This window comes from Barbatula barbatula (genome assembly GCF_947034865.1).
Source record: "Barbatula barbatula genome assembly, chromosome: 15".
Taxonomy (NCBI): domain Eukaryota; kingdom Metazoa; phylum Chordata; class Actinopteri; order Cypriniformes; family Nemacheilidae; genus Barbatula; species Barbatula barbatula.
This window is the reverse complement of record NC_136778.1, coordinates 12759412-12785513: the sequence shown is the minus strand read 5'-3', so window position 1 is coordinate 12785513 and position 26102 is coordinate 12759412. Positions and strand designations below refer to the sequence as shown.

Here is a 26102-nt window from a genome sequence, read left to right as displayed (position 1 = left end):
ACGCCGAAAGGGGCGCATTCCAGGACTTGGCGAGCTCGTTATGCACCTCCGGGCAGAATGGTACCGGAGTGGGGCGTGGTTTTGCACGCGGTGCACCCGGCTGCCCGGGAAAGCATGGCCGACATGTCAGCGTCAGTCTCCTCCGGAGCTCGACTGCCTGACGACAGGAGATCAGAGAAGTCTTCCGCATCCAATGCCAGCAGGCAGCTGTCCGACGCAGCGACAGGGATAACGTCATCATCCGTGTGCGAAGTCTTACCACTATGAGACGGCCGTCTGCCGCTCGTAGGGGACGAACCAGGTGAGCGTGAAGGGGTATGGATGGTCCGCGAGCGTGAGCGACAGAGCAACATCTATCGGAGTCCCCAAATCAACCCCGCCGCTCGCCAAAGCGGTCAACCTTGCTGAAACGGCAGCTGAACACGCCTGGGAAACAGACGGGGTGGTGGCAGCGCTCGAAAAGAATGTAGCCAACCGTGACCGCAACACCCTGATTGCCACGTCCGCACACACGGAACATGTCAAATCAATGAAACCTGCCCCAGCATGCTTGAGCCCCAAGCAAGTGACACAGGCATCATGGCTGTCAGACTCCGGGACGAGTCTGTCGCACCCAAGGATACAGCAAGGAGGGACTTACCTCTTAAGGTCTGTAGCCTTCTGCCAAAACGCCCAGGGGAAGTCCACCGAAAGGAGAAGTCCGCTGCTCTGCGTCATAAATCCAGCAGGTTAAAAGTCTTCTCGAAGTCGAATATCGCGTGTAGCATCAGCAAACACACAGGTTCCGAAGAACAAAGGATAAGTGAATGACCGCCGCCATCTTCCTTTATACCCGTATGTACGGGGCGGAGACTGGCGTGCGCGTGCCATTCGCCAAGCCCATTGGCGTTTTATAATTAATTATCTCGGAGAAGGTAGGTTCTCAAGATCAAAGCCCAGTCAGTCTCTCACAACGTCGAGAGACCGACTGAAGGGGAACTATGGCTGATGAGCCACGTGGCTCTTTCAAAAACATCCTAATATATAGGCTTATGAATATTTTAGGTTGTGCGGGCCAATACACGCATGCAGCTCTATACGCAAGTCTCACGACATTAATCAACGGTTAGTTCAACAAGTCGAACATATACCTAATGCAAAGTCAGACGACATATAGGTGGTAGGCCTATTTTGTGAGTATAAGTATCGAACATGCACTTTTTAATACGTTAGATAATTAAGTTTAATTGAATGGAGGCCTAATGTAAACCTGCAAGTTGTATATAGGTAATGGAAATTTTTTTTGGAGCCCCTGAGGTTTCGATTGTTTCACTGTTTTTGCCTTGTGTGTGGACATGATATCTTATCGAAGGAAAAGAACATCCCCACAGGGACCATAAGAGACTTAACATGTTGTCTGTGGACGTGAATCAATTTATCTGCATTGAAGTCATTGAGGATGTTAGGATATATATTGCAATGGCTCTTTTGCAAAAATGAATTAAACCAAAACTCGGAAAATCTCTTTGGTTAAAAAAGGCTCTAAACCCCTTCATTTAGGCTATGCAGCCTACGCTTATGCAAAAACAGCACACAAAGTAATTGTCTTAATTTCACTATTATTGCAAGTATATTAGAATACGTGGTTTTCATGACAAGCACAAAAAGTGATGATTATAAATATGCGTAGTCTCTGTGTCTAAACCCATTCATAAAAGCATCGCGTGCTTTCAAATGCCTCGCAGCATTTATTCAGCTACACTGACCTCTAGCGGGAATCTGTCGAGCTAATGCACTTTAAATACAGCTGAAAAGGTAGTTTGGTTAGAAAGGGACAGTTTGAAACAGTGTTATTCTGAAAGTTGGTGTATCCGTGTTTGTTTAGAATTTTGAAATGTATGCACATTACAATAGTTTTCCATAGAAATCGGACAAAACTGGATTACATTGAGCTCGTGAATTTAGGTCCCTCCCCTTAAGGATAGGGACCTCATATAGGCGGACTAAGAGAGAGGATGCTCTCAGTCTGGAGTAAACACGAAAAACAGCATAGCCTGTCCATAAATCCCTGAAATCTCTGAACATTTGAATATGGAGTTACTTTTGGATATATCTATTGATACAAATGCTTCTTTTTCCTTCTGGAAAGTGAAACGTTTATTTTCTTTGGGAAATTACACCGCTGAACCTGCGTTCCTGTGCTCAGCTGAACAGGTGCGCAACACTTAATGTTTTACTTAAGGAGGTAAGAAGACACGTTCGGGCTCGGATAAATATGGATACGGAAAGCACTGGATAGCCTATGTGCAACTCTATGCAACTTCATTTCAACTAGATTTGTTACTCAAGGGCAAGATCATACAAAAAATGAAAACCGAATAACTAAGAACAATTTTAACTTATGCAATGCTCCAACGTGGAACACAGTGGGAACATATATGTCTAATATAAGTTACAATGTATGTATTGAAAGCAAGAGCATCATTGGCAGTGATGGAGTGTTTTTTGAATCGTCGGTGGATTCTAAGGATGTCTCTTCTCTGTGTTATTCTATGTGAGTCAAGTAAGTTCTATTTCTATTCAATCTTTTCTACAATACATGGTTTGTACTGTATTGACTGCATGGATGGATTTGCGTTGGCACTGCCAACTATAAAATAAGTCAAGACAAAGTTTTGTGGACTTTAGGTAATACCATTGTGCACTATGAAATGTGTGTTACCGCCGCTAATAAGAACGATTTCTGACCTCACTTTTAAATATATCCTTCCATCTGGATTTCCATATAGGCTACATTGCCTACTCATTTGAATGACTCGCACGATTTCCAGTAAAGTGAAATGTCCTCTCAACAGCCAAGTTGGTGCTTAGATGCAGGCAGATTTATTGCGCTTGCTCATCACTCTCAGCATTTACACGACCTCTCTATACGAGCGTCTCTGCATCTTAGCGCTCGCTGTCAGCAGACGTGATGAATGAATGCGCTGCGGCCATCTGACATGGTTCATACGGTCAGATCCGTGTTAAGCATTAACTTGGCCTCCGCTATTTGCATTTTGGAAAGTTGAACAGAGATACACGAGGAGACATGTAGTCATCCAGTTTCAGGTCTGGCTCCGTTGATCTAACAGAAGAGTCCGTCAATCCTTCCCCCTGATGTGCTCTGCTGACTGGGGAACAGATGCGCTCTGACCGCCGTTTGGCAGATCTTCATTTAGATCTTCATCAAGCGACGTATAAGAAAATGTCAACAGTTTTATTACTCGTGGATAACAATTTACCCACATTTAGGCTACTCGCTGGAAATCTTAGTATGATTGTTAAAGCCCCATCACTGTAATGTTTAATATGTAAGCACAGCGAATGTGCTTTATATTGTAGTATTTAAATCTCTCATGCATACATTATGTTAACCTCAGTTCATATTTCCGTGTTTGAATGCTCTTGCAAACGATGAAAAACAACATTTAAACTTTTTTTCACATATTTTACACTAGGCCTATTCATTTTCCAATTAAGCTAAAGATTTGACAGTGCATGCACCGGAAATGTTTTTTTAGCTATCCACTGTAGTGGCCTTAATGCATGAAAGAGTTAATGAACCATCAAATTGCAAAAAAGCCCTTCCAGGGCACAAGTCAATGAAACATTGTTTACTTTTTAAAGTGTGTTAAATAATTTATTTACACTTTTAAAAACATCTTTATATAGAACACTGATTTACTTTTTTCTGTGTAGGTTACCTGTAATTTTACCCTAATATTTGTTTTATTAATGCTCCCTCTTTCATATAAATATAAACTACACTGAGAAACACATCATTTAAAGGATTTTCTAAGTATAATGTCCAAAAACTCTATTTTACTGATTTAACAGATTACTGTTTAACAGCAAAAGCCGTCAATTTACAGAAAAAGACTGAAAAACTGGTATTTTAAGGAATATGTTTGTTTTTTACATTAATCCTCTGTGTTGTAGAAAAAATAAATCCTTTAAAACCTCAAAGGGATAATATATTTTACCACCTTTCCATTATATTTTTAAAAAGCTAGAAGTGTGGGGAGACATTATTACAGAGCACAGACCATATTCCCAAACAGTGCTTGCCTCTGTGCTCATACCCCGTGGTGCATATGCTGAATCTAATTTTTTTTAATGGCATGTTGTCATTCCCCCATCGTGTGAATCATTATGCCAGCATATCTCCAAGGAGCTTGCCACTCCACACAGCGCTAAGAGAGCAAGTCCAGCCATGCTACCATACTCAAATAGCTGGCCTGACACATATTATGTGCAAACGCTGTCCTCAGGGTTCCCTGTTAATGCCTCCTCAGCTCAGAGATGAGACCTGAATTGGCCATCTTAATGGTGGCCGGTCTCTGTCCAGCAGAGGTGGGCAACCAAGGGTGCAGAGATTACAGAACATCCCCTCCCTCAAACTCGCAAAAATCTATCAACATTCAGTGTGAGCAACACTGGCCCATACCTCATTAAAACTTGTAGACATCTTGCGTGTCAGAAGTTTCCAGAATCATCCTTGACCTTGACATCCCAGTCTAAAGTAGGTTTCAAATAAATACACTTTAGAGAAGCGTTTCAAGCGTGTGGGATCATTTGCCTTGAAACGTTTGTGAGCAAATCAATTACTGTTATCTGAAGTGTGATGAGCTGTGTAATTATGAATGATTTGAGAAATGAATGAGAGTTAATCTCCAAAGGTAGAAGCGAGCTTATTCTAATATAATCTTTTAATTCGTATTTACATGCAAATACTACGATTAGTAAGCATGTCTGCTGATATATTAATAGACTTACAGTATTAATAGACTGAGTCCCATCAGTTCAGTTAGGTTCTTAAATCCTTGCCTGGCGATTTCACACACCTTACGCAATCATTTGACATGCCCTCTTTTTTGAATGCCGCCAGTGTGATCTCGCTTTGAGCTTCTCTAACACATGAGAAATAGTGCCACTTTATCAGATGATGTAATTTACTTGAAAAGTCTGTTCATTGACTGACATTACATGCCGGGTTTGATTGAACAAAAGAATAATCATAATACGAAATGTCTTGTTCTTGTGTGAGTCTTTAGGGGTCACCTTAACAAAGTTAAGTTAGATTTATTATACATTTGTAGAAGAAAAAATAGAAGAAAACCTTTCAAACCTTATTTCATCCTCTGAGTGCTTTTAATGTTGTTTCAATAGTGAAAGGTATGAGCAGTTTTTGTGTTTTGTGTGTTTTTTCTACTGGCAGTTTCTTGTTGTGAAAAGACTCACTCACACGCTGAAGATGATCTCTTCAAAAAGCTCTTTGAAGGCTACAACAAATGGTCAAGGCCTGTACCGAACACCTCTGATGTTGTCATTGTCAAGTTTGGCTTATCGATCGCCCAACTGATTGATGTGGTAAGTTACCGCTTTCGCTTGAAGTTCACAATTCAATACAAATATGTGACCCAGTCTGAGAAAACCCAGCTAAAGTCATTTTTTGTGATTCTCTAAAATCATCCAACATAAGAACATTCTGAAAATATAATCTTGATATCACAAATGTCGGCTGAATAATGCCATGTCAAAGATTGATATAATGATTGAAATCAAACGTTGATGGTTGTTATTTCAGAATTTATTTTTGAGACTCTAGCCTGGTTTTCACAGACTGTTGTCATTTTTCCTACTATGGGGTCCAAGAACTGTTTGGTTACAAGCATTCGTCCAAATATCTTTCTCTGTGTTCAACCAAACAAAGAAACGTATACAGATTTGGAACAACTACACTCTTAAAAATAAAGGTGCTTCAAAGGTTCTTCGATAGTTAATCCCACAGTAAAGATAATACTCCTTGATGCTCAAGTCCATTAGGATATTAAAAGTATATGGTGTTTGTGACCCGTTTGACCAAAAGCTTTCTGTTGAAGTAAACACAGCGTCCTGACTCATCTCATATTTGTCTTTCCTGTATTTTCTCCTTCATTTCACCCCTGCAGGACGAGAAGAATCAGATGATGACAACAAACGTCTGGCTGAAGCAGGTGTGTGCAGCAGCACCACAGTTAATATGTGAGATAGAGTTTTGAAAGTCTAACAAAGTAATAAAAATCAAGAAGGCGAAGCAGATTTTTTACCACTTATTCACCCTTTCGTCATTCCAATTAAATTATATAGTTGTTTCCCTGGGAAACAGGCAAAAAGACAATTCTAGAATTCAATTAATTTAATAATGGTGTCTATGAGTCTTATTTTTGGTGGGATGTTAATAATAATAATAATAATATCACATTATGCAAGTTATTGCTCCCGAACTCTTTGTAAGTCGCTTTGGATAAAAGCGTCTGCTAAATGACTAAATGTAAATTTAAGTTTTAAAAATACCTATTATAATTTAATAACGTGTATAAATGTATTGGTTTGACCTTTGTGTCTTCTCTCTCAGGAGTGGAATGACTATAAACTACGTTGGAAACCTTCAGACTATGACAATGTGACTTCTATCAGAGTTCCGTCAGAACTTATCTGGGTCCCGGATATAGTTTTATACAACAAGTGAGTAAAACTTTAAGCAAAACAACGTTTATTCCTGTGTGAACACAGTTTAAACTTAAACAAATCAAACCATGGCAATAGATGCTCACTTTGTGTAGAGATATAAATAGCTGAACATGATATATAACCGATTGTAACACAATGCCACTGATGTTGCAGTTAAAGTGAAAAAACCCCACAAAGACTACCACCTAGTGGCTGAATGTGATAATGCAACTAAACTTTTATAACCTGACAGCTTCAATTTATGAAATCAAAACCCATGAAACGGGTTGAAGAAGTACTGTTGCCATAAGTGGTGATAGGATTATCAAGGATAACAAGTTTGCTGAATAAACTAAATACATCTGCCTATAGTCATATACAGCAAAGAGCAACAAATGCAGCCTTGTTACACAACTTGCAAACGTGATCATATAAAAAGCTTTGTTGTCCTCTTCAGTGCAGATGGCGAGTTTGCCGTGACCCACATGACCAAAGCCCACCTCTTCTACACAGGTAAAGTGCGCTGGGTTCCACCTGCCATCTACAAGAGCTCATGCAGCATTGATGTCACCTTCTTCCCCTTTGACCAGCAGAACTGCAAGATGAAGTTTGGCTCGTGGACTTACGACAAAGCCAAGATCGACCTGGAGCGCATCGAGAACACAGTTGACTTAAAAGATTACTGGGAGAGTGGCGAGTGGGCCATCATCAATGCTGTTGGAACCTACAACACCAAGAAATACGACTGCTGCCATGAGATCTACCCCGACATCACCTACTTCTTCATTATTCGTCGCCTTCCTCTCTTTTACACCATCAATCTCATAATTCCCTGTCTGCTCATCTCCTGTCTCACCGTTCTGGTTTTCTACCTGCCATCAGACTGTGGGGAGAAGATCACGCTGTGTATCTCTGTTCTCCTTTCCCTCACTGTCTTCCTGCTCCTCATAACAGAAATAATTCCCTCCACCTCACTGGTTATCCCTCTCATTGGAGAATATCTGCTCTTCACAATGATTTTCGTCACGTTGTCAATAGTCATCACTGTTTTTGTACTGAACGTGCATCATAGATCGCCCAGCACTCATAAGATGCCCCGGTGGGTGCATTCGGTCTTCCTGGATCTGATCCCACGATGGTTGTTTATGCGCAGACCTGCGCCTGACAGTCGACGAAGACAGAAACTCCTCCTCTTGCAGCGGCAGGGGCAGGGCATGGCATCAAGGGTGCTCGGACCGGCAGCCGTCCCTCTCAGCACATCTTCTAGCTGGTTCAGAAGGGATAACTCTGGGGAGGAAGAGTCTCGCAGACGCTGCTGTTATAAGGATTTAGAACTGGGGACACTTTCCTCTGCGATCTCTTTTTCATTACACCAGCCTTCACCCTGCCCGCTCAGCTCAGCTCCACCTACTCTACAGAAATACGGCCCCTCCCCTAGAATGGAGGTGGGAGTGGCTTCCAGGCAGCATGGTGGTAGAGCTAATGTCACAAAGCGGCATGACAACATGACAACGTACAACCCAGGGTTCCCTCTCTCCCCTAGTGTCCTTCAAGCACTGGAGGGGGTTCACTACATAGCAGAGCACCTAAGAGCAGAAGATGCTGACTTCAGTGTAAGTCCCTTCAAATTTATGTATCCACACATTCATTCTTCTCCCTATCTATTTTCTTAACCCTCCTATAAAAAGTTATTTTAACCTTAAAAAAGAAAGCATACTCTCCCCTTTTATGTTAAATACATTGAAAAGTGTATTCAAAGTTTAACTTTCAGACCTTTATACATTGAATAAGTATTAATAATAGTTGTAAACCAATTGTGTACTTAAACTTTACTACTGTTACACTTAAACTGCGAAACAGGCAAGAAAAACCTAACAACAATAGAAAACTTAAGTCTAGTTTAAAGTATATCATTGATATGTAAAACATATCTTTGTTTTCACAAAACAGATAAACAAATGCAAAAAATAGACCAAAAATGCTTAAATAAACGTAATTTTAAAATAAAAATAAATTCTTGCCCTAAAACGAATACTGTATTATCTTTAAATTGATCTTGTTTTGAGTGTTTTCCACTTTTGAGAGAAATCCAAAATAATACAATGTATTTGAAATAGGATGAAAATTCCAGGGAAAATATTTAAACATCAACTTTTTCAAATGATCATGCAAACCTTTCAGAAACTTTTAGTCAAGCTTCGAAATATATAATGTACAGTGTTACAAATGATGTTTGATAAATGATGTTTAATAAACAAAGTTCGGGAGAAGCCCTGGCAAATTACTGCACACCGAGCACATAATCGGCAATCAGACCAATTATCCAACCAGCGTTAACAGAACAAGTATAAATATAGAGAAGCTCCTCACCTCAATCCTCTCATCCGATTCTCGCAATCCCGCCACCACCCCGACTCCTCTCCTTTTTTCCGCCCCTGCCTCTGGCAGCCGGGGGGATGGGTGCTCAGGGCTCGGGCTCGGTCCGGGCTCTGGGCTCCCTTCCCGGTAAAAGGGGGAGCGCTCCGGGCTCGGACGGGAGCTCAGAGCCCGGAGCCCTCTCCTCGGACAGTACGCCAAATACGCATAAATCGTAATTATCCGCAGCCAGAATTTGCGGGGGCGAACTCGTGAATCTACATGTTAACATTGTTGTCACAATATACCAGGGTTGATATTGTATAAATTCTACATATGATAATATTGTAAATAATTCAGCTCCCTTTGAAAGTTTAAAAAAAGAGAAGAATTAGTTTAAGGTATTTGTTTAAAGATCAATGGATGTTGCAATATTTTGGCCATGATAATGATGTGAAATTCTGATATCTTGACAACCCTATTGTTTATTTTCCTGCATAAAACATTGATCCATCCGTTCTGTACAGGACATTCATTATGGTTAATTTCTTCACACAGGTAAAAGAAGATTGGAAGTATGTTGCTATGGTAATAGACAGAATCTTTCTATGGATGTTCATCATAGTTTGTTTACTGGGCACAATCGGTCTCTTTCTCCCACCCTGGCTCGCAGGCATGATCTAGAATACATAACAAATACATTCTATGAACAATCAGGACATCTAACTTTTGGGAAGAACCCACAAGAGGACACGATGCCTGTCTTAGCAGTGAGCAAAGACAACTCACTAAGTGTCGCGCATCCCCAGCATGGCATAAGATGCATGTTCGACTTCAGGAATGTGACAGCAAGGCTATTTTTCTTAGGAGATATTTGTCAGAGGAGAGCAACTTTCATCACACCTCTGAAAAATAAGCTTGTCAAAGAAAATGCTTGTATTTGAATGTATATCCTTTAAAATGTTTGCCAAAATTAAAAGTGCCAGCTGGAAAAGACCTTGACTGAAAAGACAAGTGACATTGCTTTTTTTCATTTTTCTTTGTTATTAAACACATAATGCGCTGACAAGACATAACGTCAGTTTGTTGTGTGTGTTTGTGTGTGTGTGTGTGTGCGTCCACACCCGTAAATCATTAATGTAATATTTTATTTTGAATGTTATAATGTCTACATGTTTGTGTTAGATAAGGTTTTATGAGCGTATGAACAGAAGTCAGGACATTTAAATACACTATCTGTGTGTACAGTACATGTGTTGTGAATATTTCCTGATATAGCATACAAAGCTAGTTTGCCTAATTCTTATCACTTGTAAAATTATTAGTTTAATATTCCTGGATTTTTACACAGAACCTTTGACATTTATTAAGAAAGATGTCGTATCATTCACTCTTCTTTATAAATGTTATCAGCCTATTATACCTACTTATTCTGCATGATCTGGTTAGTTTAACTTTACTATTTGCTATTATTTAACATTTTTATTAAACAATCCATTCAGACCATGCAACACCAGTTGAAGGTTTTAAACCTCTTCCATTGACATACTGTATTGCCTACTGTATATTCACACATTATCATAATCTCTGCACTAGTCACAATGAAACGTCATAAAGTATTGCATACTAAAGCATACTCTGGAAGGAGTGCTGAAGAAGTCCAAATGTATATGTCTTAAAACATCTTTTAATAGTAATTGCAAACATAAAGTATTTTTCAAAGGCTTTTGGCTGTTAATGCTTTTTTAGTATTCTCATTGTCTACAACATTTATTAGACAAGATATATTGCATAAACCATTGTCTCCAGACAAAATTCAGTCAATGACTAAAATGCTTGCTTTTCAAAAACATAAAATTTGACATGCTGTAAATCCGTAGTTTAAATTGAGGCAGTTTCACGTCCCATACTGGTGTTTACATTGCATTTTACAATGTAGCACAATTGCATAAACAAGCAGATGGTAATCCTGTCCCTTACTCAAGCTGTGAAGTCTCTAGTCTGTCTCCTCAGAGGCGGCGTCCTCTGCTTTGGGCTTGGCCAGGTTTGAGCGCACACGTGCCTGGTCTACAGAGTCTAACAGGTTCTTGACATCCATGGCTAAACTGTGGGCAGCCGCCAGCATCTGTTTCTTGCACTCTTCCTTCAGAGAGGTGATGGCGTTCTGCTGAGCCAGACGCATCTTACTGATAAGCTCAGCCAAGTCTTTATTCAACAACTTTTGCGTGCCTTCAATCTGAGAGCAGGAGAGAGGGAGATTTCATTTAGTTGAAAAATATAAACTAGATATAGAAATTATCAGAATTTCATCCCATCTGATGAGAAAGACAAATAAGATTTCACAGGCATACTATAAGTGGAATATTAGTCTTTCTGAAACCTTGTATCATATTTCGTGATTTTTTTTTCATCAATCATTATGTTTAGTCACCACTTATGTGTATTATTGGGTTTAACAAATATGCAACCCAAAAAAAGTATCAAAAAGAACTTCTCAACAATAATTATTGTAATTATTATATGTGCAGTGTTTTATTCCATTTCATGAAAAACAGCCATTCTGAGTTTTTCTGTTTTATTGTAATCTGGACAAAAATATAGGCTAAGACTACATTATGAAAAATTCCTCAGAAATGATAAAAACACATAAAATCATTGATATGTGTATCTATATATATATATATATATATATATATATATATATATATATATATATATATATATATAATATTCAAATAACAATACAACACTGTTGTACTTAAATTAAAATGAACTGACTTAAAAAAATCGAGATAAATATAATGACCTTTAATTGACCAATTTGATTTATTGAAGCTTTTTAACTTATGTTTTCAAGTTGTTTTTGCACAGTGAATATATAAAATATTACCTGATTAAAATTGGTAAAAAATACTACTGTACCTCTGTCCTACACGATTTATGCAGGGTTGGCAGTATATCATCCACACTGTTGATCAAATTTCGTAACGATAGTCCAACATTCTACAAAAGAGAAGACAAACATGTGAAGCGCTTAATAGAAATTCTGCAAGAGAAGCATCAGTTTTAAAAGCAGGCTTTTGTTGTGTCAGATCATAACCTTGACAGCAGTGATGTACTCAGAGGACGGCAGTGTGTTAAGGTCATTTTTAAACTCCACAACCACTTTCACTACATCCATGACACACTGGTACACGGTGTCCTCCGAGCGGTCCAGCTCCGCTGTAGGTGTAGGCTGAAAGAGAGGACACTGGGTCTAAATCATTTGATACAAATAAACATTTAAGTGGTTGTTATCATTTATTCAACACGTGTGCTGTAGTTGTTGGTGAATATCTGTTTATTAGCTTTCCAGAAAGCAACATAACAAACATGGCATGTATACAACAACTAATGTTCCGTCATTCACAGTGAGTAGTGCCTACCTGCACTGTAATTCTGGGAGGTTTTGTCGGAGTCAGCCGAGGATCAGCTATAAGTGGGTACAGAATACAGTCAGAACAGCAGCGTGGACATGATACAATTTATCAATACAGTTATCAACAGCACTTACCGTTAAGTGATGGTTCAGGTGTCTAGAAATAAATAGAAACAACATTTTTAAGGTTGCTAAGCATCAGATTTTTGAAACACAATTATATATTAGGATGGAAATATAAAACACGTCTTTTGAATTTAAAGAATAAAGAACACACACCGCAGGAATACTTGTGTTCTCATGCACCATTGGGTCCTAAGAGAGAAAAATAAACTTCAAGTCAAGAGCCGTTTATTTGAAATGCTTAAGATGAAGCTCAAGCTCACAATAAACCTATGACGTACATTAAACTTATATTATATAACAGACCTTAGAAAGCCCCTTAAAACTGAAATGAGATGTGCAAAAACGTTTTATGACGTGACATTAACAATTTTGACAATCAATAACAATCATTCTTACTTCTGTGACAGTAATAGAATGTGGCCACATGCTGATCATTTGTTCAGATGTTTTAAAGCATTTTGTGGTTACTGAAGGGGTGTGTATCTAGGCACTAAATCTGGGAAAAGTTTGCCCCTGTGTACAGTTCAAAATCCAGGATGGATTTACTCAGCCTTTTGTGAATGAACTTGAGAGGCCTGCACAAAACGCAGACCTCAACCCCATTAAAGACCTTTGGGGTGAACTGCAACACAGCCCATTACCAACATTAGTGCCTGACCCCATTGATGCTTTTGTCCAAACTGGAATGGACCAACTGCCGATTTATTTTTAATCTTTAAAACTGAAATGGATGCAGTGTGTGAATGTTCACATATTAATGGCTGTGATTTACAAGTTTCCTCCCTAACCAGAAGCTTTTCTTCCTTCTTTAACCATTCTGTGTCCTCATGCATCTGTTCTTTCTGTATCATCAAAGTTTCCTGCATGCGCTCTTTCTCTGCCTGCCACAGCCGCTGGGCATCTTCCATACTGGGCGGCCCAAAGTTGAACTCGCCCTCCTGCTCAAGCACACAGACAGATTGAACAAAAACCATTGAATCAACTGATCGCTCAACAAATGGTCCCCAAACCAATGACTTATATGTTTACTAAATAAATAGCTAAGAGATAGATAAAGGTAAGAGAGTTTATAATAGCATCGCAATGGTGTCATTTTACCCCAAGACTGAGGCGTCGGGGTGAGGCCTTGGGAAGGGATAGGCTGTTGGTTGAGTCGATAGGTGACTGGTAGTCACATGGGCTGGCCAGATCTGGTGAGCTGGCACATAAGGCCTCATTCAGCTGGTAATAAAAGACAACAGCACACATAAATGTTAATGCTCTAAACCAATACGCAACAATCCGAAGAATTTAAATAATCCCATACAGTGAAACTTGGTCATAACAGTAGTTTTGTTAATGATATAGACACACATACCTGTAGGTGCAGGCCAACTCCAAGGGTATTTCCGAAGCGGCTGGTATTGACTCTGGAAGGCTGGAGATGTAAACAGTCTGAATTAGTGACAGTGTAATGATGTGATGTCACAAGGAATGTGCAGCTCTGAATGAGTGTAATGAAGAACATTATATGAGGTTCGACGGCTACCTTTGGTGGGGGTTCACTGATGTTAAACTTGGGCTCCAGGAACCGGGTCATACGAGCTTTGTCTCTCTCTCTCTCCGCCTCCAAGTCCTTCTCCATTTGGTGGACATCACTGTTATACAAAATGTTTTAGGCGAATTGAATAGAAATACAAATTTAATTAAATTAAGATTGCAAAGTACAAATGTACAAATGCAACAAATCAAATATTTGTATAGGGTATCATCACATACGCTATTCAAAAAGCAAACAATAAGATCAGCAGTAGGATGGACTACTGCAATGCAACCTTAAATCTATACTCTAGCTTTTAGTCACTTTTAGAATTGATTTAAAATAGCGCTACAAAATGTTTAAGAGCTACTATCACTCAATGGCCAAATGTAGAACCTGAACTGTTCATTGCAGATACTGCTTGGTGGACATAAACCTAAGAAACCTCTTAGATTATTATTATGGTGTCAGCTAAAAACCCAAAGTGTTTCAAAGAAACATGGTGAGGCAGCATTCTACTATAATGCCACACATAGCTGATTTGTTTCCCAAAGATCTCAGATGAGATGAGATGGTAAAGATATACTGTTTTGTTCTTATGTATTCTCTGAATAAAGAATGCCCCTTCTTTTACAGAGGGCAAGACATAATGTTTTTAATGTGTCTTTTTTATTGAAGTATTTTTGTTCCTTCTCAAACTATACATTAACATTTTTTTAAATAATTTCATAAAAAGTCATACTTTTGGTATTTATGTTTCTGGTGTTTCTTAGTAAAGCACTTATAAATAATAGAGTACATGTACATAATGCTTTACAAATAAAATGTATTTGTCTTTCTTACAAGCTTTAAATTGAAGTTAAATGACACGGTGCACTTTTCATGCATATACACTCAAACTTGAATTTGTTTATTGTTATATGAAAATGAATAAAAGGATGTCAAATTATGATTACAAAGGACTGATAACCATTAAAAAGCTTGGTGGGGAAAAGAGTATAAAAGTTTATCTTGAAAAGAGAAGTTCTCTATTTCTTTTTAATTAGACACCAAAGTGTAGTGTGGCAGAAAATAATGAATATTCACGCAGTTTATTCAAAAATAAAATCTGAAATTGTTCTAACCTCTGTGTATATTTAAATTACACCTTAAACAAAAGTTTACCCGAAAATGAAAATTCTGTCATCATCACCTCTTGTCATTTCAAACCTGTATGACTTTCTTTCTTCCGCAGAAAACAAAAGAAGATACTTTAAAGAAGGTAAACGAACAGCACTGGTCCCCATTCACTTCTATTGTATAGACAAAAAACCAATTCAACTGAATGGGGACAATTAACAACATCCTTCAAAATATCTTCTTTTGGGTTGTGCGGAAGAAAGAAAGTCAGAAATGACAAGAGGGTCATTCATGGCAGAACTTTCATTTTTGGTTGAACTATACCTTTAAATACAGTGACAGGACACAAGAGGCCAGACCTGATGTTGCAGGCGAGTTCCGTGAAGGTGGGTCTTTCGCGGGGGTCATAACTCCAGCAGCACGTCATGAGCGAGTACAGGGCAGGAGGGCATTGCTCAGGTTTGGGCAGCCTGTTGCCTTGCTCCAGCTGATTTATCACATCACGGTTGTCCAGCCAGTGAAACGGCTGTTTACCATGACTCATAATTTCCCATACGCACACAGCTAAATGACATCAACACAAGAAGATGAGAGAACATGATATGAACATAATGACGTTAAATTAAGGGATTTTAGCTTTATGGTTGCAGTCCCTCTATTTTGAAAAGTAGGAAGCAATGTTTATAAATGTGTTTCTATGTGTAATCGAAATAAATGTAAAAAAAATTTATTAGAAAACAGGTGAAGTTGTTTTTATTGTTTACATGTTATTGTTTTCTTTGATTACATGAGGTCTACATACAAGTATAGTGTTTGTAGAAAAACAGTATTTTCCATGTAAACATCCCCTACCATGCGTTTAATTTAACCCAAGTTTAATATGATTCAGAAGTCGTCAAATCTAAACTCAAAATGGAAATAAAATCAAATTAAGTTATAAATATAGGTGGACGGTGAAGTATGGCATATCAGTAAAAAGTACTTTATGACTATTAATAATGAGCAATGTTTTTTTGAATTAAAAATATATTTAAAAATGACAATATTTAAACTTAATGGCACACTAATGTTGTTAGTTGTCGGTGACCTTCAAATCTTTCTTCTCACTTACCAAACATCCACACATCACTGGCAGCAGTAAAACGCCTGAAGTTAATGGATTCAGGAGCCATCCATTTGATGGGTAAACGTGTAACAGATGCTACAGACATATGGTAAGATAATGAGAGGTTTCCATGGTTACTAAACACAATACAGACAATAAAAGAAAACAAATTTTAAAATATTTGCATAATGTGACATAACACAATTTAAGATGATTATAAAGTGAGCCGGGTAAAACAAACAAACAAACAAGGAATCAAAACACTGCAATTTAATAAATTGTTTCTTTTATGAGTTTGAAAACAGGTAACCTTTGTAATATTCCTCATCCTCTATGTATCTGGAAAGGCCAAAGTCACCCAGCTTCACACACTCATGTGTGGCAACAAGCACATTCCGTACAGCTATGTCTCTGTCAAACACACAAACAACAAAGAATACATAAGATTTAGTTTAAAATTGTAAATGTTGAAAAGGAAAAAGTGTTATCCTCAATGTGACATTCTAACGCAACAGTCTTACCGGTGCACCATGTTCTTTCCCTGTAGGTAGACCAGCCCTTTGCAGATCTGCAGGCAGAAGAGAACTAGCGTCGTGCTGCTCAAACTCGGATTTTTAGTCAAGTATTTCCCAAGCTACACGTACAAAAAATAAAAAGATTAGTGGATAAGTGTAGAACATGCAGAAAGACATTTTTAGTACACATCCGAAGCATTACTTTATCAGATGACAACCCTTTTGTGCTTACCCACAGAATCACAATAATTCTTCTTAACCCTTGTGTGGTGTTCATGTTTTTGTAACCAGCCAGTGTTGATGGGTCTATTGGACCTAAAAGATGTTTACTTCATCCCAATCACAAGCAAACTAAACGTCATATATGGTTAATATTTGCCCTGTACTTTTGTTAGATCACATACTGTATATTAATTGAATTGCGGGAATGGCAGGGGCAGAAACAGAAAAATCACACTTACACACACCCTTCAAACACTCTCTCTCACACACACGCACACAAACACACACACACAAACATACTAAAAGCAGGCCCAGACACGAAGAGGACAAAATGAAGGTACACAGAACCTACAATTTTCACAATTTTATAAGCCTGGGTTCGGTGTAGGGGGTGTACATGTAGCCATTGGAAATGTGTCCTGATACAGTATATGTTCTTCACAGAATATAAGCCAAGGCTGATGAGTTTGAATTTGAAACACTAATGAATTGTATCATTTTTTCTTTTGATAAAAAAGGAAAACGGTTCCCACAGACCCGAACACCATACAAGAGTTAATATTTAATTGTTTTATATAAAAAGGGAAAGGATGACATGGAGAGATAAAATAGATCTTTATTAAGCCTGAGGATTTTATAGAGTTTTATCTCAACAGATTTGCAAAAGTGCTGCAAACTTCTAAATATAATGTCAAACAATTCACATCAAAATGGTCCGAGACCAAATTGTCGGACAACAATTCTATCTACCTTAATAATAAATCTATACTCACAGAATAACTTTCTAGCCTTTTCTCCTAATGTCAAAGTTTAAACTTCAATGAAATGTAACTTAGAACCCCATTAAGTCTTTTAAGCGCCCATTATTTGATTGGTCAAACCGTACCTTCAGTACTTTAAAAGACACAGTTGTGATGATTAATTCAATATCGAACTTCCTGTGGGCTTGTAAACCTTGTGACTGTCATAACTGTTTTTAAAGATATCGTAAATGGCAATACCGCCTTAATTGAGTTTGCGAGATCAATCACAGCACGCCCGGCAAATGGGATTGCACTACATAGATTGAAAGAGTCTCTACACCATTTGGAGTTTATTGCTTTAATTTAAAAGTTATGTAAACTCCTCTATCTCATATAATTTAATACCACACAAAATAATAACTCACAGCGACAACATTATTGGCTCTGCAATTTCCCAAGAGATGGGTTTTGACGTACTGTATAGTGCCGTATCAATCAAGTACAACATTATAGCATCCAGCATCCATCAACGCAGCTGCTTACCTCCCCGTGTTGACACAACTCCATAACAATCCACACAGGATCTTCCTCGATGACACCTATTAGTCTTACTATGTGTGGATGGTCCAGGCTCTTCATCATAACTAGATAAATGAGATGTTATGTTAGAACGGATACAGGTAGTGTGTTAGAACAGCTGTTATGAATTATGACTCAAGGGATATAAACTACATCGCTTCCATCCAGATAGATTTGTGTGTACACTTTGATAACTGTCTTAAAGAAGTGCTCAACATGAAAGACTTCAATTGCAAACTTAAGTTTGCAATGACTGTTCCTGCAGTAAAATATCAAATCCAAAGCATGTTTGAATAGTTTATCAATTTCTCTGACACAGATAGAATTTTTTTCTGGTAATAAAGTATAAAGTAATACTGTATAAAGTAATCCATTTTGACCGTTGACCATTTTTTATGATTATAACAAATACCTGGGCTTTTATTATCATACCTGCTTCACCCACAAACTTCTCTCTGACATCCGGAGCACATTCCTTACAAGTCTTAACTGCAACATTCGTTTTCTCTCCATTCTAATCAAAACACGAAAACAGAAAATTATCTTTATTTTAATAAAATATTGCACAAAAAATTTTCCCTAAAAGAACGGTAATTCCGGCATCTGGTGCGCCAAAAAACGACTACATACTACATAACATGTTTTTCATGTTACTTAACACCCAGATTTGCATATTTATTTGTGTAATTAATCATTGTTTACCGCAGTTTCATTACAATTACAGTTTTTTACTGTAAATTATTAATAAGATTTCACTTTAAGAGAAGTGTAAAAATAAAAATATGACATGCAAAAAAAGTTATTGACTGTTACAATATTTGGGAACAATGTAAAGGGCACACTTGCCTTTTTCTGGTAAACTCCTTCATGAACTTCTCCAAAGAAGCCTTCACCCAGAATAGACTTTAAGACAATATCTCTCCTTGAGAGTCCAACCTTTGCTGTTTAACCCATGAGAAAACTATAAGACGACCACTTCAATGTAACACATACAAAAATAAAGTATAAACAAAAACACAGAGGGCATATTTCTCTGTATCAAACCATATAAACAAGTTCCTTCACATACCAGGTGGTGGCGGCTTTTCATCTGGGATTTCACAGTATATATCAGAGTCTGAAAGACAGAGCTGATATTACTCACATTCTGAGGAAGTGGATATAACACATATCAAAGCGGTTCTAAAATGTGATCGTGCAATAACTGGAAATAAATAAATAAACTGCTACTCACTGCTGTATCTGAAGGATTCCCTCTGCTTTCTAACCATGGAAAACAACAACATCAAGAACAACACACATGAACTATGGAATGTAGTAAACAGTGTACTGTTCAGTATGCATGTGAAATTTCTTTAGAAATGTATGTAATTACATTAAAGTTAATGAACAGTCTTTCTGTTTTGTAGTTTTGAGGAAAAGAAAACAGAGATGAAGAATGTTGATGTAGCCTACTCACCCGGAGGGAATATCAGGAAGAGAGTTGCGCAACGGCACACCTAAGACAGGGAAAATAAATCTCAGCTTCCAATACTAAGAAATGAGGCAATTCCCACACTCACATTAATCACGAAAGACCTGATTCAAAACGCAGAGCGCTCAGCACCCTCATATCATATGAAGAATGCTGCCATCAATTTAATAATGAGGTAAACTCAGTCATTTATTTCAGAGATTGAGAATTTAAAAGATGAAAAATCATTGAAGGAGCTCAAACAAACTCAAGACATACTTTGTGAGAAAACTCTTGACATCTTGAGGTGTAATTGGCACTTACCTTGCGCTTTACTTTTTTTAGTTTGTCCAGCTATCAAAGAATAGTCTGCTTTATTTACAAACCGACAGTAACCGTCAATCAGGTCGGCCATGTTCTCTGCGATGGTCAGAGACGCCACGCTGATCGAGAGATTCTAGGAATGCAAGGTCACGGCAAGTTCGGGAAAAAAGCGGTAGTGTGCGTATATGTTTTATAGCCTGATACTAAAGTGAGAACTTTCTCACCTGTCTGGCACCCTCAATTTCGATAAGTAACAAAGTTCTGCCATTTGTTTGTGCATTATAGTTGATGCTTCCGATCTGTTTATATTCAGCAAGAAAGACCGGCTGGAAGGAGCAGGACAAAGAGAACTTATATCAGCATTTAAACACTGAAACATTATTTTATTTCAAAAATGTATATGGTTTTCAAGTTGCTGACCGTGGAGTTTGCTTTGGTACGTTGCCGAATGCCTTTTGGGCCTATGACTAAATCCACTGCCAGACTCCAACCTTGCTGAGTAGATAATAAAGAAACAGAACATGTCACATTGTGGTCAACTTAAATGTAAATCTGATACAGAGTGGATCTGTTCATTTATTTCATATGTAGTTTTTTTTAGGATTTCTGTGCATGTAAGACTGTGGAAAAAACCTGATGGTGCTGCCAGGTGTTACCATACCACTAGTTCACAGGGGAAGACTTCCTCTTCAAAGCTGGAGAATTCTCCAAAGGTTTCGAAGAACTTTATCATGCACTCGTCTTCTTTTAGTATGGAGTACTGCTGAAACGTCTGCTGGATGAGCTTCCTTAACTGCTTAGGCTGTCACAAGCAAAACTCAGTTTAGATGAAGAATTTCAATTTAAAACTCTAAACTCATATTGGTGTTTGATACATTAGACTTCTTGAATCCGTAAGATTGATTAAATAGTCAGGAGAGAAAGAATGGGACTAGGACATGACCCAAAGGCTAAACTCAAACCAGGTAACAGCTCTTATTACATATCCTTGAAACCCAAACCATGTCAAAAGTTCAAACATGCAAAAAAAAAAACATTATGAGAATCATATCATGAAGGCACAAACAAACACGAGACAAGATAAATATACGTTGTAATAAGCTGCTTGAACAAACATCTTATGATTGTCATCAAACACATATGATCTTAGTTGCAAACAAGTAATATTTACATATTTTCATGGCTTTTCTAATGAGAGACGGATTTAAAGTAAATTATAAAAGCCAAATGTTTGCAAAATCTTGCAAAACTATGCAATTTACATTATTATAATTATATTTTAAATTTTTCTTCTATAAAAAGTGTTAATGAAACATAAACTTAACCTTCATACTGTCTAAAAGTCCCTTGGGAAAGAACAGGTCCAGGCCAACATCTTTTCTAAAAAAGCAAATATAGCATATTAGCCAAACATCTATATTTTTATAAATGGTTTCAATAAAAAATAAACACTTACTCTAGCAGATCAAAATTTGTCTTTTTCTCTAGACCTTTGGCATTCATGTCTTTATAAAAGCGCCTGAAAAATGATTTAAACATTATGTCTAATACAAAAATAAAAATATAACTGTAAAATGCACAAAAACAAGCTAGTTATAAGATTTGGTGTTCTTTACCTGATCTCTAAACAGCCCAGCTGAAGTGCCATTCCATCGCTAACCTTGTTGGCATGATGCTGCATGTAGTCACTTCGCACCTACCACACACATTTTGATCAATTCACCAACAAACCAATCACAAGACACAACCAAACAGACCGAGAACATCTGGAAATTATGTTTGCTGACCTGCTGATAGAAATACAATAGGAAGGTTCTGTCTTCTTTTAACCGTTTCATATAATCAACAGGAATGTAGCGAATTCTGAGGTCATATCTGTAATAAAACACGCACAATTGTTTTTATAAAAATTACAGAGAAAACAGCAAACACAAGAAACAAGTCTCCTGGACCTCCACTCAGCCTCAGCGTGATGACTCTCATAGCGCTGTTCAACCTGTCCTACAGTAAGATCTGGGTGCAACCAGTGGACCTCCTCAGATTTGAGATGTTTGAGTCTCAATCCGAAGCAGCCTGGGTTTTGCACATTTGGGCCCAAGCGCCCACTGTTCAGAATAGACTGGATGATGGTCTGATGGAGAACAGAATCGTTATTCCATATTATTTCAAAACACTATTAGGAATATGATGCAGTTCTACTGATGAGTTATACCTTGATCTGCCATGAGCTGTCACATTTAACCAGTTTAAAGTTCTTGCTAAGATTATTGCTGTTACTGAAGCACACTTTAAGGATCTTCACAGGACCACCTTCTCCAACGGGACCCAGGTCAGGGCTTTTGATGCCCCCATCCCAGTCCTGGGCAGGTACCTTCCAGGAGAGGGTAGTTGTATCCCCTGCCATCCTCAATAATGTCCTCAAAGATACAGTATCCTCACACCATCACACTTTTATCTCATCTGTGTTGTGGTTTGAAAAACAACAGGGTTTAAGGGTTAAAAGTTTTGTTTACTGTATGTTTAAATAAGCATTTTATGAACATTTCACCTGAACATCCCACCCAAACGCATGAGTATTTTCTGTTGTGACGTATTGAAAGTGAATTTATGTTTTTTTTGTTATTCTGAGCGAGTTAGGAAATTATGATGCGTGATGTAAAAATCTAATTTGTTTATGGTTTACAGAACAGAAGAAAAAAACAGATTTGGTCAAATGCTAATTTAGTACATAAGTACAGTATGTTTAAGTAATATGATCACTGACCCAGTGACAGCAAAATTCCTAAATTCCCAAAAAGTATATTTTTATTGACATTTATTTGCATGCTTGAAACGGGAAAAAACAGATTGATTTCATGTTTAACACAATATATTTTTAGGATATTATTTAGTTTTTCACATTGCTGTTGGATGACTTTGTCATTCCTGAGGTTTTGTTCTGTTGAAATTCAGCCGACACTGGACTGAAAATGCTACAATACATACAGAAAAGGTTAATAAAATGCAAATCTCCATTTTTTCCACGGCTGTGTGTATTACTATTAAAGCATAGGCCTTTGTAATACAAATGTGTCCGTTTTATTACAAAATTAATGATTTAACGATTAATGAAATTAAGACTTGAAACATATTTTGAAGAGATTTTCTGTCAGCAATAATTTGTCAGGTTTATCTTTCAACTCAAACATTCATGAATCGTTGATGAATCCGTGATTGATAACAGGTAAAACAAACAAAAAAACTCAAAATCCTTATACTACCATCCTCTAAATCCAAGATGTCCTTCAAAATCCATTAGAACAAAGTTTACACTGTGTTTGCTCACATTGGTTTGATTGTGTTCATGTGCTTACATAAGCATGTGCCCACACCCCTCTGATGGTATTTTCTGGTATGTTGTGCTCATCTCATCTCTGCACTAACCAAGAAATGTCAAATGATAGGACTTTTTAAACTGATAAAGTATTGATGAGAGTGGAATGGAAAAACACTGATACAGACTTTCGACATGATCAATCTTTCTTTTCTTTACAGAAGTTGTGTGACTCCATGCATTTTCTGTCTTGCTGTTTTGTTTGCCTGAGGCAATGAATTCCTTAAAGTAAAGATACGTGTCTTTTTAACTCAGTCAAGCCTCACTGTGCCATGCTACCTGTATTTTTGCAGTCAGAGACAAGTCAGTTAAGTGTGTACAGTTGAGTACAGTTGACTGTATACAAAACATTTTCATGCTCCTGCGTTTAGAATACAGAGAATAACTATAATCCATCAACGTTGCTGTTAGTCATGAATGGTAAATAAAAAGTGCCACATTGTAGAAAAGGTAAACAATTTCATGGCATTGTTACAGTAACTGAAAAAAGCATCAGTGCAGACTTGCTGTTTCTGTGAAGCACTGAAAGGGTTAATGTCGTTTGGTTACAACTGTGTGGGATTTGACCTTTGAGGACCTTTGAGGTCATATTGTTATATTTGCAAGCCAACACTAGCTCGGAATTGGAGCTGAGAAAACATAACAAAAGGGTAGAGCAAAACAAAAAACTGTGCTTTCTTTTTAACATCTGAGAAAAAGATTTTACAATTTGCCCAAGGTAACATTTGAACCTTTTCCAAATTATGAAAACGCAAAATGATTTTATTGCATAAAATGTCTTTTGTTGGACTCTTATGGTTCAACTAACCATCAAGTTTTATGTTTTATACAGTGTAACAGCATACAGTATTAAGCACGGACTGAAAGAAGTAAGTTGAACTTCTTTAAGTCTTTCAAAGTTCTAAAGCAAAATGTTACAATAACAACTGAATACACAATTGGTGGGTTATATATTGTTTACACTGTGGCTGTCATCGGTGTCCTGTTATGAAAAGAGCCCATATTGCAGGGTGGGGAATAAACAGTTTTGTCCCAGGCCAGGGGTCCCTATTTTATACCATTAAACATTTTAATACACAATGTTCTAAGTAGCCCTATCCCATATCACCCCTACCTGGAAGAAGCACACAGTGCATTATGTATATATTTGTGTGGATCAGGGAAACATAAACCTCCTGAGAGTCGACCCGAAACAAACCAAATTCATAGGTATAGTTACTTTCCACCAGCTAACAGAAGTGGGCGAGAAGACTAAGAACGCGTAGAAATGACAAACACGACTGATATTGACACTGGTTTAATTCCCTAGAAATGTAAGGCTGTGGATTCCTAGAAGGCTGTGTAGAAGCACAGGCTCGCTCCACGCTCCGTGTACACACAGGAATGCGCGCACACATAAGTACCTGCGCAGACTTGCCTTCTTCAACTCGACTCGTAAACACACAACACACATTTATCAAAAACAATTTAAAAGCGAGTTAATCGTGTTTAACTGTGATTCTTTTAAAGTAATGACACTTGAAAAACTTTGAATTCGCAACATGTAACATGTAAACATAAAAATAAATCGACCATTTAAAACAAGGATTCCACTAACGGAAAACAACTCGAGCGACGTTTTACCAAATGCTGTGCTGGAATAGTTTTTACTGTATGTTGTTTACTAACCTTGCAGAGTTGCGCCCTTGGGATTTTCCTATTTCCTTAAAGCTCCAGTTCAAAGTCCAGCTCTCAGTGTCAGGTAGATGTGGAGAGTGCGTAAAGCCACTCCCTTCACTTAAATCATACCTTACGTGCACTTCCTTAATGCCATGTGTCAGAGCTTCCCAAACATCAGTAAACATCCAAACATATAGCTACCAAACCACCACGGCCAACCAACCACAATAAATAAATACGTGATGATAATAATAATATAATAAATAATATATATATATATATATATATATATATATATATATATATATATATATATATATATATATAATAAACACTATAGTGTTTGTATCCAAACAAAATGACCAACATTTACGACCAGTTTGAAAGAGATTTATGTGACTTGAGTGGATACCATAAAACTGGAAATCGAAAATTATGCAAACATTATTTTTCAAAAATTGTGTAAATCCATTTCAATGCATAAAATATGACATCAAACTGTGTGGCAGAAACAAGTCAGTATACAAATCTATTGCAATCAAATTCATAGTGTAGCGATTCTAGCGAATCTAGCTTTATTTTAAACTTTCATTTTAGCCTTGGCTTGGCAACTGAGCCCTAACGCTTCTGCACACTTAGAGCAAGTGTGGGAGTCATCTGTTGTAAGAACAGAACGGTCCTCTAACATCACTGAAAAATGTAGAGCTTAATATTCGATGACCAACTACAGCTGTAAACTTTGTTGTTAACTGTTGTTTAAACTGATATTGTAAAGCATCTGCATGTAACTGCATGTTTCAGTTAGTAAGCGCACAATTTACACGAAAACAACTAAATATATTTTTTTATAATTTGCTTTTATTTCCTTTACCTTTGCAGTTTTGAGAAATAAGAGATTTCCCCACCCATATTACACAGTGTGTATCTTATTAAATACTGCTAAAACACATTTTCAGTTAATAAATGCGTTTAAAGTGAGACACGACTGACCTCTTGTGGTCAAGTACAGCAACCCAAAGCCTTAACTGTAAGGTGCACAACAATTACTACCTGACCTTTAACTGAACAGCAATTGAGTTGCT

General features: G+C 37.6%; 2 protein-coding genes across 3 annotated transcripts; one reads left to right on the top strand and one right to left on the bottom strand.

Annotated features, from left to right (window-relative positions):
- The first annotated feature begins 2001 nt into the window (after positions 1-2001).
- On the top strand, positions 2002-10584 carry chrna2b (cholinergic receptor, nicotinic, alpha 2b (neuronal)). Of its 2 annotated transcripts, none has more exons than XM_079474719.1 (6): positions 2002-2533; positions 5237-5388; positions 5970-6014; positions 6416-6525; positions 6968-8123; positions 9424-10584. In XM_079474719.1, the coding sequence occupies exons 1-6, from the start codon at positions 2437-2439 to the stop codon at positions 9547-9549; spliced, it is 1686 nt and encodes a 561-aa protein (XP_079330845.1). In that variant the 5' UTR covers positions 2002-2436; the 3' UTR covers positions 9550-10584. The 2 variants fall into 2 exon arrangements, with proteins under 2 accessions (XP_079330845.1, XP_079330844.1); XM_079474718.1 differs by having other exon boundaries at positions 2003-2542; positions 9424-10076.
- ptk2bb (protein tyrosine kinase 2 beta, b) lies at positions 9995-25140 on the bottom strand. Its single transcript, XM_079474717.1, has 31 exons — positions 25030-25140; positions 22201-22448; positions 21941-22119; positions 21776-21863; positions 21605-21684; positions 21445-21507; positions 21314-21368; positions 20650-20790; positions 20409-20483; positions 20213-20314; positions 19989-20121; positions 19671-19710; positions 19446-19474; positions 19281-19328; positions 19058-19152; positions 18644-18725; positions 18176-18276; positions 16674-16786; positions 16463-16563; positions 16159-16248; positions 15407-15611; positions 13938-14046; positions 13767-13826; positions 13508-13630; positions 13198-13347; positions 12563-12598; positions 12419-12440; positions 12291-12337; positions 11966-12100; positions 11788-11868; positions 9995-11101 (listed from the first exon to the last, which is right to left on the bottom strand). The coding sequence occupies exons 2-31, from the start codon at positions 22390-22392 to the stop codon at positions 10862-10864; spliced, it is 3015 nt and encodes a 1004-aa protein (XP_079330843.1). The 5' UTR covers positions 22393-22448; positions 25030-25140; the 3' UTR covers positions 9995-10861.
- Positions 25141-26102: the final 962 nt, after the last annotated feature.

Bases quoted from the DNA above. Each gene is read 5' to 3' on its own strand.
- ptk2bb (XM_079474717.1), bottom strand. From the start codon at position 22,392: ATGGCAGGGGATACAACTACCCTCTCCTGGAAGGTACCTGCCCAGGAC. The intron at 21,369-21,444 runs GTAAGTGTTTAT...TTGCTTTTTTAG, and splicing joins ACAAATTTTGATCTGCTAGA to AAAAGATGTTGGCCTGGACC. The intron at 16,564-16,673 runs GTAAGACTGTTG...TGTGTTTGACAG, and splicing joins GGAAAGAACATGGTGCACCG to AGACATAGCTGTACGGAATG.
- chrna2b (XM_079474718.1), top strand. From the start codon at position 2,437: ATGTATGTATTGAAAGCAAGAGCATCATTGGCAGTGATGGAGTGTTTT. The intron at 5,389-5,969 runs GTAAGTTACCGC...TCACCCCTGCAG, and splicing joins TCGCCCAACTGATTGATGTG to GACGAGAAGAATCAGATGAT. The intron at 6,526-6,967 runs GTGAGTAAAACT...TGTCCTCTTCAG, and splicing joins GATATAGTTTTATACAACAA to TGCAGATGGCGAGTTTGCCG.